The sequence below is a fragment of the Mustela erminea genome, chromosome X, assembly GCF_009829155.1.
Source record: "Mustela erminea isolate mMusErm1 chromosome X, mMusErm1.Pri, whole genome shotgun sequence".
Classification (NCBI taxonomy): Eukaryota; Metazoa; Chordata; class Mammalia; order Carnivora; family Mustelidae; genus Mustela; species Mustela erminea.
In genome coordinates this window covers 60042497-60057412 of record NC_045635.1, presented here as the reverse complement: position 1 = coordinate 60057412, position 14916 = coordinate 60042497, and the positions used below count along the sequence as shown (strand labels likewise).

Sequence of the window (14916 nt, the reverse complement as noted above, 5' to 3'; positions counted from 1 at the left end):
AGCTCTCTGTACAGACTGGTATTTTGTCACCTTGTTATGGACTATGATGTATTTGTCTGTATATATGCCTTTCCAACTAGACTGAGAACTTCTTGAAGGCAAGAACTATGTTTTGCTCTCCCCCTGTGACCTCAGCACCCAGCACAGGGCCCCGCCCAATGCAGACAACAGTAAAGGCTTATGAAATGAAGGGACAGAGATGGGGGACCAGATTGGGTTGAGGGAGCTGGATGGCAGGGGATCAGAGTTGGGGAGGGCACAGTCCAAGATTCACAGATACTAGAATCAGCAGAGAAGCCTGGGCACCAGCTGTCCCAGAGCAATCCCTGCAGTGATTGTTCTCAAAATGTGCCTTCTGCCCCTTGGGGTGAGAGACAGTTTGAGGTGACACAAAGATATTTTTTATTTTAATAGTTGTATTCATTTTAGTGGATATTTTAAAATATACCAAACAGGGACACCTGGGTGGCTTCCTCGGTTAAGCGTCTGCCTTCGGCTTAGGTCATGATCCAGGGGTCTGGAATAGAGCCCCGCATCTGTGTCAGGCTCCCTGCTCAGAGGGGAGCCTACTTCTCCGTCTGCCCCTCCCCCCACTCATGCTCTCTCTGTATTTCTTTTTATTTCTGTCTCTCAAATAAGTAAATAAAATCTTTTAAAAAATAAAACAAAATGTACTAAGCACATCAAGTCTGTTTTTGATGATGACGATTACCTACTACTACTTAGGATAGATGAGACCCAAAAAGGTATTAAAAATTTTTTTGAAGATTTTATTTATTTATTTGACACAGAGAGAGAGTGCACAAGTAGGGGGAGCGGCAAGCAGAGGGAGAGAGAGAAGCAGACTCCCCACTGAGCAGGGAGCCTGACCCCCGCTCCATCCCAGGATCCTGGGATATTGACCTGAGCTGAAAGCAGGCGTTTAACCAACTGAGCCACCCAGGCGCCCCAGTATTAAAATTTTTTTAATGAAATGATACAAAGAAAAATATTGTTACTATCAATACAGATGTTAAGTAGATAGGACAGCATTCCTGAAATGGGCACCCATACAGTGGAAGTTTGGGAAACACTTTTCAACAGCCCTAAATTTACTTCTCTGTTCCTCTGTGGTGCCACTCAGCCTCCAAGGGTGCTGGGGTTCCTTAGCATTCCTCCAAACTTCCATGACACTTCTTGTCTTCAGAATTCAATTGCCAAAGCCTGGTGGCATGGACGCTTCCTTTTTAAGCCTATGTTGGCTCACCTCAACCACATTTATAACAGCCTTAAGAGCAATGACCAAACTTTAAGCCTCTGTGAACTGAATGGGGAAGTGCTTTATCTGCGGCTTCTATAGCTCCGCAGATGTCCATTTCTTTAATGAATATTTCTGGGGCACCTGTCATGTACCAGGAACTGTCGAGGGTGCTTACAGTAGAGTGATGAACAAGACAGACAAGGGTTCCCTCACAGGGCTTGTGAAGGGATACAAACACAATCAAAATCAATACACAAGATGTTTTCAGCGTGCTGAGTGCATGGGAGGAAATAAAACAGGATAGCGTGACAGAAAGTGATGGCAGGAGAGTGGAGAGGTGGCCACATAGATGGGGCAGTCATAAGGCCTCTCCGATATAACTTTTGAATTGAGATCTGAATGAGAAGAGTCAGAAATGGGAATGTCCACGGTGCCTGGGTGGTTCAGTCATTAAGCATCTGCCTTCGGCCCAGGTCATGGTCCCAAGGTCCTGGGATCGAGGCCTGCATGGGGCTCATCACTTGGCAGGAAGCCTGCTTCTCCCTCTCCAGCTCCCCCTGCTTGTGTTCCCTCTCTCACTATCTCTCTTTGTCAAAAATGAATAAAATCTTAAAAAAAAAAAAAAGAAAGAAATGGGAATATCCAGGGACAGAGCATTTCAGGCAGAAGGAACAGCAAGTGCAAACAGCGGGGGAAGCCCTGTGGAGGAAAAATGACTCATGTGTTCTAGCAACAAAAAGAAGCCCCATGAGGGGCGTCTGGGTGGCTCAGTTGTTAAGCATCTGCCTTCGGCTCAGGTCATGATGCCGGGGTCCTGGGATGGAGCCCTATGTTGGGCTCTCTGATCGACAGGAAGCCTGCTTGTGTTCCCTCTCTTGCTGCATATGGGTGTGTGTCTCTCTGTGTCAAATAAATAAATAAAATCTTAAAAAAAAAAAAAAAAGAAGAAGCCCCATGTGGCTAGAACAGATTAAGCAGGAGGGGTGGTTGGTAGGATACATGAGACAGGCACCAGAACCTGCAGGGCTTGGTAACTGGATTTGATTCCAGGTGTGATTAGCAGCCATAGAGGATTTTGAACAGAAGAGTGATGTGCTCTGACCTAAGTCTTAACTAGACACTCTGCCTGCTAATGTAGAAAATAGGTTGTAGGGGACAAGGATAGAAACAGGGATACCAATTTTGAGACTATTAAAGCTGTCCACACAAAGGGTGGTAGTGGTTTGGAGTAAGCTTATAGCAGTGAAGGATGGAGGGAAGTGGGTGGACTTGCAAATTAAAACAATGAGCTATCACTGTATGTCTATTGGAATACCTAAAAACCAGAACACTGATAATGCCAAATGCTGGCAAGGATGTGGGACAATAGGAACTCTCATTCATTACTGGTGGGAATACCAAATGGTATGACCACTTTGGAAGACAAATGGAAGGTTCTTCCAGAGTTTTAACATATGATCCAGCAATTGTACTGTACTCCTTGCTCTTTACTCAAATAAGTTGAAAACTCATGTCCACCCAAAAACCTGCATATGAATATTTATGTCCCCTTTATTAATAATTGCCAAAACCTGGAAGCATCCAAGTTGTCCTTCAGTAGACAAACAGATAAACAAACAATGGTGTAGCCAGACAATGGAATATTTTTCAGCACAAAACACAAATGAACTCTCAAGCTACAAAAAGACAAGGAGGAAACTTAAGCACGTATTGCTAAGTCAAGGAAGACAGTCTGTAAAGGCTGAGTACTCTATGATTCCACCCATAGGACATTCTCAAATAGGCAAAACTAGAAAGATAGGTCAGTGGGTGCCAAGGCTTTGGGGAAAGGAAGGAAGGCACGAATAGGTGTAATGGTGAATTCTACACTTGTCAAAACTCATAGAATTGTACAACACTTAAGAGTGAAACCAAATATAAACTATGGACTTTTACTTAATAATCATGTCCATATTCATTCATCACCTAAAACAAATGTACCATGCTAATGCAAAATGTTGATAATAGGGTGGACACCGCCTGCCAGGGGAGGCAAGAGGCAGGAGGATTTGAGAAGTCTTGGTGCTTTCTGCTCAGTTATTCTGTAAATCTAAAGCTGCTCTAAAAATAAAGTCTATTAACTCAAAAAAAAAAAAAAAAAGGACTAAAGACAGCGCTCTCCAGCACCTAGTGCCTGGCAAAGAATAGTTAGTCCATAAATGTTTATTGAATAAATGCATGAACAAATGAGTCAGTCAGTCAGTCGATGGCCTCCTGAGTCCCAATTCGGTACTCCTTCTTATACACCAGAGGTAGAATGATGATCCAATGTATTGTCCAAACCAGGATATTTGAGGATGTTGAGGTCTAAGTCAGAACTGTCCCAGAGATCACAGCCCTGGAGCCCATGAGCCACATCTTGCCTCCAAATTTGTTTCACTTGGCCTCATATATTGATATCCTAAAAAAAGTGTGAAGCAGTTATCCGCATTTAAGATGGTGGAAACTTTGCACACAAATGGAAATTTCTGCCTTCTCTTGGAAAATGGAAAGATCTGGTCACACTGGGCCCACCTTCCTGCACAGTAGTCAGTGTCTGGGACTAGGTCGCTGCTGCCCTTTTCGTGAACTCCTGCCATCCTCTGTGCCACAAGCCCCACTGTTCCCTCTTGTATATTCTACCCTAGGCCAAGTGTGAACTTCCTTTTTTTTCTTTTTTTTAATATTTTATTTATTTATTTGACAGAGAGAGAGAAATCACAAGTAGGCAGAGAGGCAGGCAGAGAGAGAGGGAGAAGCAGGTTCCCTGCTGAGCAGAGAACCCGATATGGACCTAGAGCCCAGGACCCTGAGATCATGACCTGAGCTGAAGGCAGATGCTTAATCCATTCAGCCACCCAGGTGCCCCCAAGTGTGAATTTTCATTTGTCATCTCATTTACACTGCTTTGGTTTTGTTTTCTTTTGTAATAGAATTAAGAAAAAAGGGAACTATTTCTTATACTCATGTCATGACTCAAAATAAGAAAAAGAATAAAGGCTCAAGAAGGCTCCATACATCTTGCCCCTAATCCGCTTGACTCACATACAGTGCATTCTTGGCCTCTATAAACATTTGTGTTTTCCTCCTCTGGTCTGTACTCTGTGTCTCCCCAGGCTCCAGACCATGCCGGCCTTTAGAATTTTCTCAGGCTGCCACCCACTGTTGGAAAAGCTAGACGTGAGGGGGAAACAATAGGCATTATTTAAGCTTACATTTTTATTGTTACCCAAACTCAATATTGCTCATCATCAACTTTTGGCGGAAATTATTTCTGTTGTTTTTCTTAATTGCCTCCAAATGTAACTGGAGAGTGAGACAGAGCAACAAAGGATACAGCACCCACCTTTCCTTTCTGTGAACATGTGTGTTTGGAATACGTGGACGTGGAATTTTGTTTATCCATGAAGTCACTCATTTATTGTCAAGCTCTGGCTACACGGAGAGTCAGAAGGACCCCTAGCTTCAGCATCAGGATCCTCTGTAGATTTTCCTCAGCAGAGGCAACGTATTGTTGCAAAGGCCCCCATGGAAATGGGAAAGTGTGGATGGGGCACCCTTAAGCTAAGGGATTGGACTTCATTTGTAGGTAGTGAGGAGCTGCTGAAGGATTTGGGGAGCAGGGAAGGCATGTGATCATAGCTTGCGAATGTGTGGGGGACAACTCCAGAGGCAGGAGCACCAGTGATCTGACTAATGAGAAATGTGACTAAGTTTGAGACAGTGGAACAGGAAGGAGAGGGCAGAGTTGAGAGGCATCTGGAGATTAGGCTTGGCAACTCATTAGATGTGGAGGTGGCTTGAACTAAGAGGTGAAGAATAAAAGACTGTCCAGAGACAATGAGTTTCAGGCTTTAAAACAGCAAAGACATGATCCACAAAATTAACTTTTGTTTTGCAAGAGTTAAGAGAATGAAAGGACAAGTCACATATTGAGAGAAAATATTTGCAAATCATATCTCTAACAGCAGCTTTGTATCTATAATATATAAAGAACTCTCCAAACTCAACTGTAATAAAAAAAAATCCAGTTAACAAAAGACATGGGGAGGATATATAGATAGCAAATAAGCCCATGAAAAGATGTTCAACATCATTGGCCATTAGGAAAATGCAAATGGAGACCACAGTGAGAGATCTCTACACACCTATAAGAATGGCCAAAATAAAAACTAGTGACACCACCAAATGCTGACAAAAATGCTGAGAAATGGGGGGCCTGGGTGGCTCAGTCAGTTAAGCAGCTGACCTTGGTTTCAGCTCAGGTCATGACCTCAGGGTCCCAAGATCGTGCCCCGCATTGTTGGGCTTTGCACTCAGCAGAGAGTCTGCTTGTGGATACTCTCTCTCCCTCTGCTACTCCTCCTCCTCCTGCTCGTGATCTCTGTCTCTGTCTCTGTCTCAAATAAATAAATAAATCTCTTTTTTAAAAAAAAAGGAAAAACTTGCTGAGAAACTAGATCCCTCATACATCACTGGTGGAAATGCAAAATGGTATGACCACTCTGGAAAACAGTTTGACAGTTTTCAAAACAAACGTGCAGCTACCATATAATCCAGCAACTGCACTCTTGGGCATTTATCCCAGAGAAACAAAAGCTGTGTTCATGCAAAAACTTGTACACGGGTGTTCACAGCAGCTTTCTGTGTAATAGCCCCAAACTGGAAACGACCCAGATACCCTTCAGTTCGTGAATGGTTAAACACATTCTGGTGCATCCAGACCATGGAATCCTACTCTTGTGGTAAAAAAAAAAAAGAATGAACTTAACGTATGACAACTTGGATGGATCTTCAGGGCAATATGCTGAATGAAGAAAGCCAATCTCAAAAGGTTATATACAAAATTATAAAACCGGGGACCAGAGTAATGGTTGTTAGGGGTTAGGGATTAGAGGGGAATTACCGTAACAAGGTAGCAGGAGGGAACTCTTTATGGTGACAGATGAAGTTCTGTATCTTCTTGTGATGGGGATTATGCAAACCTACATGTGACAAAACTGTAGAGAACTATACACATACAGATACAGACACATATGCACACACACAAGTGTGTGTGGGTGTGGGTGTGTGTGTAAAACTGATGAAATTCAAATGTGGTCTGTGATGTTGTACCAATGTCAGTTTCCTGGGTTTTATATCAAATAATCATTATAAAAGATGTTGCCACTCGGAGAAACAGGATGAAGGGTATCTCTTGACATTGTTTTGCAACTTCCTATAAATCTATGATAATTTAAAAATTAAAAAGTTAAGTACCACCCCCCCAAAAAAGGAATAAGCTGTTGATACACATGAAAGTTTTCATGACACACCCAGGCATTGTGCTGCATGAAAAAAAGCCAGTCACAAGAGGTTATACACTTTTTTTTTTTTATTCCACTCATATGACGTTCTCAAAAAGCTAACACTTAGAGTGATGAGAATAGGTCAGTGATTGCCAGGTGGTAAGAAGCAAAGGAGAGGATGTGACTGCCAAGAGCTAACACAGGGAATTTTGGAGGCATGTAATGGGACTGTTCTGTATCATGAATCTACACATGTATGAAAAAATCATAGACCTGCACATACAAATCAATTTTCCTGCATGTTAATTTAAAATTAAAATTAAAACTAGGCCATCTGGCTGGCTCAGTCAAAAAAAACATACAACTCTTGATCTCAGGGTTCTGAGTTCAAGCCCCCTGTTGGGTGTTGAGACGACAAAAGAAAGAAATAAACTTTATTACTAAAATAAATAAATAAACTCTAAATAAACAAATAAGTAAGACTAGATAGGCAAGTGGGTGCTGATTGCTATTTTCCTTTCCTTCCTCCCTCCATGTATGCAGCCATTTATTGAGCACCTGCTGTGTGTGAGGCCCTGTGCTAGACTTTGGCAATCAGCGAAAACACAAGACAGCCTGGGTCCCTGCCCTCATGGTGCATTCTTCCTGATTCAGAGGACAAGTTGTCAACAGGGTGTAGAGCCCAGTGTTGCTTGGGCAAGTGGGGCAAGGAGAAAGAGACCAAGTGAGCACATCTTTCATTCGTGGAGCTCAGATCTGTAGGATTGCAGGTGCTCCCTTTTCCCTGAAAGACTCTTTGGCCCAAGGGCAGGCAAAAGCCCCCAGTTCATACTTCATACGTGGTCACAAGAGAAAATGCTAGGAGGGTTGTGCACAGCTAAGCCAGGAAGAAAGGAGGAGGGTGGAGGAAGATTTGACACAGTTAGTGAAGTGTGAAGTCTAAGAAGTTGACTGTGTTGGGGGTGAGCGAGTGTGCCCGCGTGCACCACAAGCATGAGGCCTAAAATAATCATTTGTTTAGCTCATGACTCTGTGGATTGGCAGTTGGGCTGGGCTCAGCCAGGCGGTTCTTCTGCTGGCTTTGGCTGGGTTCACCCACCTGGTTCTGCCACCAGCTGGCTGCCAAAGGCCTCACTCACTCATCCAGTGGGTAACTGGCAGTTGCCAGGGTAACTGAGCCGTATGTCTCCCACCATACAGCAGGCTAGCCTGGGCTTGTTCATATGTTGAGGTCTCTGGGTTCCCAGGAGCAGCAAGAGAACAAGCCCCAAAATGCAAGTCCTTTAAAAAAAAAAAAAACAGCTTTATTGAGGTATAATTCACATATGTTACCTGAATTTGAATTTTGTTTTCTCTCCTGTTTGCAGGGAATCTGAAGCATGTGGTCTAGTTGACAAAAAGAGATCAGGTTTCCAGAGCCAAGGAGCAGTGCTTGTAATGAAGACAGCGTGTTTATGCGAGCAGCGTGTGGAATTTGTGACTGCAGGGGAAATTTGGAAGAAATTACTTCCTGAAAATTTCCAAGGGGCACCAAGTGGCAGCTGGCCTCCTGGGGTGAGGAAGGCAGGCACCCCAGAGGCCTCAGCTAGGCCTAGGGGAAGAAAGAGATTTCCAGCATTTAAAGTGTTTATTTTTAAAAAACACACAAATGCCGTTTTTAATCTTCGAAAATTATTTTTAAGCAAGTCAGGGAGGGGGTATTTTTATTTTCTTAAAGGAGACATCAGGCGCTGGAGAAAAACGTGATGCTTTGGTCACTGGTTTGCGGGGTGGGGGGAGCCCAGAGGCAGGGTTTGGGCCTCAGGACCATCCACATGGAGTCTTAGGGGAGGGGAACTGATCAGTAGACCGGGAGGTGGGAAGAAATCTACCTGTGTTGTTTTTAGGGTTGTGGATCTATTTTGTTTTTTAATAAAATCTTTGAAAACCTACCTCTTTGTCCCGTTGTCCTCATTGTACTGTGCCCCCCGTACAGCACTCACAGTTGGGAACATTTCCTCTCACCAAAGTATCAAGGATAACACTGCTGCTTCCACGGTTTGTTGGGGACCTGCCTGGGAAGCTCTCCGAGCACTGGATCCCCCATGAAGCCCCACCCCCATCCCACTTCATCCCACCACCACCCCTTCCTCACAAAGGAACTAGTGTGTCCCTGCTAAGTCCTGGTGACATGTGGCCAAGCTCCATCCTGTGCTGGGGCCCATCCAGGCCTCATGGGAATACAGGCACTGCAACCAAGGAGAGTGTACCCCCACACACTGGGGAGGAGCTCTCCCCTCCCTGCGGAGAGAGTCAGGGACAGGAAGGGTAGGTGGCCTGTGGATCTAAGGAGAGGCATTTTGATGGATAGCAAGGATACTTGTCCCCATTGAATGTAGATGATCAGTGCACTTGACAAAAAAGGGACCCAGTTGTTACTGCCATCTCGGGGTGGAGGAAGAGAAGGTGGCAAAATGGGGACAGGGAATAACCAGTGAGATGAGGAAACAGAAAGGACAGTGAAACATTGTGATCTGATCACTTGATTCCCCGAATATTTATGAAAAGCCCCTCCAACTCCTGGGACTGAGTTAGGAGACAAGGACACAGCCCCATCCTAGCCATCTAGGAACTCCCAAACAGGACAAAGGAAGGGAAGATCCAGATCCCAACCAATTTCTCACTCTGCTACTACTGCTCTTACTCTGAATCTAGAGTTGGGGGGAGCATCTAGGAAAAGGCAACTCGCCCAGCCAGAACAGCATCCTGGAGCGTTTCAAAGGGGGTGATATTTGAGCCAGGCCTCCTAGGGTGAGTTGTAGCTCTCCAGGCCTCAGAGGGGGGATGGGCATTCCACAGAAGGGAGTGGAAAAAGCCTTGACCATATCCGGGATGGGAATAGCCAAGCTTTTATTAAACAACATTGGGGCTCCTGGTTGGCTAGGAATACCAGTCACTCCAAATGCCCGCTATTCTAATTATACATTCTCAGCTTAAGGGAAGTTTTACTTATATCAAAAAGAAGGGGGATTTAAAAAAATAGAAGAGGGGGAGGGCACTGAATGGGGCAGGTGGGTGTGAGGGAGGCCAAGGAAGGCAAACCAAGAATTCCAAATTCCTAGCCTATGAGAGACCACCCAGCAAGGTTTGTTGTCTCACAGGCTTGCTTGGTCCGGTTGCAGTCTCCCCTATTCCAATCCTCTCTAGGGGCTCCACCTCCAAAGCCATCACCCCAAATTCCTGTAAAGGCCTTGGCCCCAAGAGGCAGCCACCCGGTAAAATGGAACATGCTAGTGCTCCAGTTTCCTTTCACAAGGAGAACGGACCTGAATGAAAAGGACCTTTTGCCCACTGGACAGCCAGTGCCACCAAGTGCACCAGAGCAAGTTCTAGAACCCACCCCTGCAGGGCCTCCCCGGGGCCTGGCCTGTTCCTGAGAGTGCACCACCTCAATGGCCTTCAGGATTCCTTTTCACTTAATTCTTGTTGAGGAGTAGGCCTGGGGTCCTGTTCGGCTCAGTCGTGAGCGAATGACTCGTAACCTCATAATCTCAAGGTTGTGAGTTTGAGCCCCACCTTGGGCACAGAGATCACTTCAAAATAAAATCTTTTTGAAAAGTACGTTCAGGGGTGCCTGGCTGGTTCAGTTGGTTAAGCTACTACCTTGGGCTCAAGTCATGAACCCAGGGTCCTGGAATCAAGTCCCACATTGGGCTCCCTGCTCAGTAGAGAGCCTGCTTCTCCCTCTCCCTCTGCTGCTCTGCCTGCTTGTGCTCTCTCGCTGTCTTTGTCAAATAAATAAATAAAATCTTTTTTTTAAAAAAGAAAGAAATACCCAAAGGTGGGCACAGCATTCGCAAAACCAGCCAGACAGACTGAATTACTCCGTACAGTCTGAAGTCATCAAATTACACACATTGTTTAAAAGATCTTTTATTTATTCATTTGAGAGAGGGGGAGACAGAGAGAGCACAAGCAAGGGGAGAGGCAGAGAGAGAAAGAAGCAGACTTCCCGCCGAGCTGGGAGCCCAACTTGGGGCTCCATCCCAGGACCCAGAGATCATGACCTGATCCAAAGGCAGACACTCAAACATTTGAGCCACCCAGTCACCCTGAATTTTACACATTTAATTATTTACCGCTTTGAGTATAACAATTTTACCTCAGTAAAGCTGTAAAAGAAAAAAGAAAGAAAGAAAGAATTGCTCTGCTAAAAATTATCATAAGTGCCTAAGGGTAAAAAAGACTTGAAGGAAATACACCAAAATATTTACCAAAGTGGGCTTCTCCAGAGGAGGAAGGTGTAAGGATTGGTTTCATATTTGTCCCTTTTCCTTTTCAATATTTTCCAAATTTTCTCTCGTCAGCACATTCTAGTTTTATAATTGGAAAAATAAACTTAAAAAAAAAAAAGAATTGATCTGCAGGGAAAGTTTCAGATCAAAGTAAATTCAAGACGCCCACTGAGGAATAATCTGTGCTCAGGCCCTGGGGCTGTTCTAACCACCCCAGAGGTTCCGAGCTGGCAAGGAAGACTGGTCAGGCTGGAGGGCTCCTGATTTACAATTCACTAGGCCAGAAAGGGTCTTTTTTAGGTTTGTGGCTTGTAGGCGGGTCAGCTTTGCACCCCGGTGTGAGCCTGTCTTCCCTTCAGGAAACGCCCCCCACAAGGAGCGGCAATAATAATAATGATGATGATGATGATGATGATGCAAAGCAAGCTTCCGAATAGGCCCCATTTTACAAATGGCTCTCTTTTATATTCTGTCCCTCTCCACCACTCTGGGTGGATATTATCATCCCCACTTTCTAGATGGGCAAACTGAGGCTACAAACCACGAAGTACCTTACCGGGTTGTAAGTGGCAGAGCCAGGAAGCAAGCCCAGCTGAAACTGCGAATTCCCTTCCCTTTTTTTTTTTTTTTCCTTTTTTTTTTCTTTTTTTCTTTTTTTCTTTTTTTCCACGGCCCCACACCTAGTGCCACCGAAATATTTTTAAACTGTGACTTTGGAGTAAACAACTTTCTTCTGGCTTCCAAAGTCCAAGCTGGACCGAGCCCCACACTGTTCCCCAGCCCTTGCCGCACAAGGACATCAGTTGTGCGCTTTTCAGCAAGTTACTCGACTTTTTCTGGGTCTGTTTCCTTTTGGGTAAAGTGGGGCAAATAGTTCCTACAGTGCATGGGCCATTGTGAGTGCTTGGCGAATTCTCACAGGTGGAAAGACTTTGAAAAGAGTCTAAAGTGTGGTGGGCAAGGGGTGCAGGGGCAGGGGTTGCCATGAAAATGGGCCTGGAAACTGAGGAAAACCCTGGGTTCCCAGGATCCCTGTGGGTCTCCACTCTCTGAGGCATGCACAGGGGTAGAGAGACAAGAGACAGAAGAGTACAGTCTGTGTCTGCAACTCAAGGGTTAAGAAAAAACCATTTAAAGAAAGAAATTACATATATATGTATGTATGCATTTATTTATGTGTATATATATGCACGTGTGTATGTATTGGATATGCCTATATTTGCATAAGACATCTTTGGAAAGATACACAAGAAAGTAGGGCACCTCGGTTGCCTCCAGGCAAGGAAACCAGGTGGCAGGTGGCAGGGGAATGAGAGAGACTTGCACTGTGTTCCTTTTTGTACCTTTTGATTTTTGAACCGTGTGAATGCATTACCTGGTCCAAAAAAAGTAAATAAATAATCTTTTTAAAAAGCCAATGGAAAAATCCCAAGCCAGATTCCCTTTGGGGTTGGGGGTTGGGGTGTGGATCTGCCTCTGCTGTTATTCATTGTGAGCTGTCCCAGAGAGAGAAGTATATTTCCAATTCTATATTTAAAAGACTCTTTCTAAGGCAGAAAGACTTCTTTATAAGAAAATCAAATATCGTCATTCAACAACAACAACAACAACAAAAAAAGGAAGGAGGAAGAAGAGGAGGACAAGGAAAAGGAAGGGCAAGAAGAAAAGCAGTTACCTAGACAGAGCAGGTTTTGACATCTCTAAGCCCCTCACAGAAAGTTCCCGCAGCTCTTTCTCCCCAGCCTTTGCTCGGAACAAGACACCAAACCTCCTGCTCAGTGATGGGCCCCAGGCTGACCTGGCAGTACCTTCCCCTTCAGAGTGCCTGGGTTTAAGTTCCCTCCCTGTCATTCTTGGGCTGTGTGACTTTGGCCAAGTAACACACCGCCTCCGAGGCTTATCTCCATCTATCAAATGAGGATAATACTGTGCCAACAGCGTGGGGAGGTTTCAAGGGATCAGAAAGACAATGAAGGAAAGCACACTGTAGAGCACATTTTAGATATCAGAGGTATGTTTCTGCCCTGAAGGTGAACCCAGTCTGGGCAGGAAATCTTCCTGAAATTCCCTGGCTGTAGGCATTATAGGGAAATAGGTTGCAAATTTGTTGGTCTGTGCATTTGCACATTCTTCAGGGCCAGGAGCTAGAGCTCATTTTCAGATTTTCAACACCCAAGGATTGTTTGTTGTTGTTGTTGTTGCTTTAAGATTTCATTTATTTATTTTATTTGACAGAGAGAACACCCATGAGCAGAGAAAGGGGCAGAGGGAGAGTGAGAGGGAGAATCCCAAGCAGACTCTGGGCTGACTTTGGAGCCCTATGCAGGGCTCCATCCATCCCATGACCCCAAGACCACGACCTGGAGACCACGACCTGAGCTGAAATCCAGAGCTGAGAACCTAAAGGACTGAGCCACCCAGGTGTCCACTCAAGCAAGGAAGGAGGGATATGATTCCCCAAAAGGATGAGAGCTACAGATGCAAAGGTAAAGACAAACATAAATAGAGCTTTTCAAGACAGGGACCCTTCACCTCAGGGTCTCTGTGCATGCCTGTCCTTCTGCCTGGAATGCCCACAATCTTCCCCAGACTGGCTCCCTCTAATTCCGTCTTCAGCCACATGTTACTACCTCAGTAAAATACACCAGCCACCTCATCTATTGTAGCCACACTGCCCTCTCTATTCCAAAACAATAATAATAATAATATAAGCATACCATTTATCATTTTCTTACTCATTTTTTATTTATTCCTACACACAGGCTAGGAGGGTGGGAACTTTGTCAGTTTCATCGCTGTATCCCCAGGGCCCAGCGTGATACTATGGTAATTCTCAATACACAGCTATGGAAAGGAGGAACAATGTACGGAGAAAGCGTGCCTTTTATCCTGGGTATTATGGGACACAGAGGAGAGAAAGGTGATCCAGACTGTGGCAATCATGAAGACCACAGAGAGGTGATGACACTCAAGCTGATCTAAGGCCAGGGGCCTGGGGCAGGCACGCCAGGCAGAGGCACATAAAATTTAGGGAGGTGACAAGCACTTTAGTGTTGTTGGAACACAGACTATTAAGCAGTATTCGAGCAAACCAATTGTAAAAAGGTGTCTTTAGGACAACAGAAGAGGGGCCCCTGCACAGCTCAGTCAGTTGGGCATCTGCCTTCGGTTCAGGTCATGATCCCCGGATCCTGGGATCCAGTCTCACATCGGGCTCCCTGCTCAACGGGGAGTCAGCTTCTCCCTCTGCTTCTGCTGCTGCCCCTGCTTGTGTGCTCTCTCACTATCTCTCCTGCTGTCTGTCAAATAAATAAATAAAATCTTTTTTAAAATCTATTTTTAAAAAGACAATAGGAGAAATTTGGGCATGGACTAGGTGATGGTAAGAAATTATTCGTAAATCAAAACCACAATGAGCTATCACCTAATGGCAGCCAAAATGGCAAGTATCAAAAAGACAACAAATAACACGTGTTGGGGAGGATATTTATATTTTAAAAAGGGGGTAGCTTTCATGCACTGTGAGTGGGCATGTCCACCGGTGCAGCCACTATGGAAAACAGTATGGAGGTGCCTCAAAATGTTAAAAATAGAACTACCCTATGATCCAGTAATTCCACTTTGGGTATTTACCCAAAGAAAACGGAAACATTAATTTGAAAAGATGTATGCACCCCTATGTCTATTGCAACATTACTCACAATAGCCAAGCTATGGAAGCAGCCCATGCATCCACTGACGGGTGAATGGATAAAGATGTGGTGTGTGTGTGTGTGTGTGTGTGTGTGTGTGTGTGTGTGTAACGGAATGTTACTCAGCCATAAAAAAGAATGCGATCTTGCCATTTGCCACAGCCTGGATGGATCTTAGAGGGTGTTATGTTGAGTGATATGAGTCAGAGAAAGACAAATACCATATGATCTCCCTTATATATGGGATCTAAACAAACAAACAAAGGAAAAACAGAAACAGTCTCATAGATACAGAGAACAACCTGGTAGTTGCCACGGGGGAAGGGGGTGAGGGGATGGGGAAATAGGTGAAGGGGATTAAGAGATACAGACTTCCAGGTATAAAATAAGTCACGGAGATGAAA

At 44.7% G+C, this 14916-nt stretch overlaps 1 protein-coding gene across 2 annotated transcripts in view; it reads left to right on the top strand.

Annotated features, from left to right (window-relative positions):
• The window catches only part of HDAC8 (histone deacetylase 8), a 221868-nt gene extending 213687 nt beyond the window's left edge, over positions 1-8181 (top strand). For both annotated transcript variants that reach the window (XM_032331391.1, XM_032331393.1), the window contains one exon: positions 7914-8181. In XM_032331391.1, the coding sequence (XP_032187282.1) occupies positions 7914-7936 (23 nt within the window). In that variant the 3' untranslated portion in view covers positions 7937-8181. The remainder of the gene's footprint in view (positions 1-7913) is intronic.
• Positions 8182-14916: the final 6735 nt, after the last annotated feature.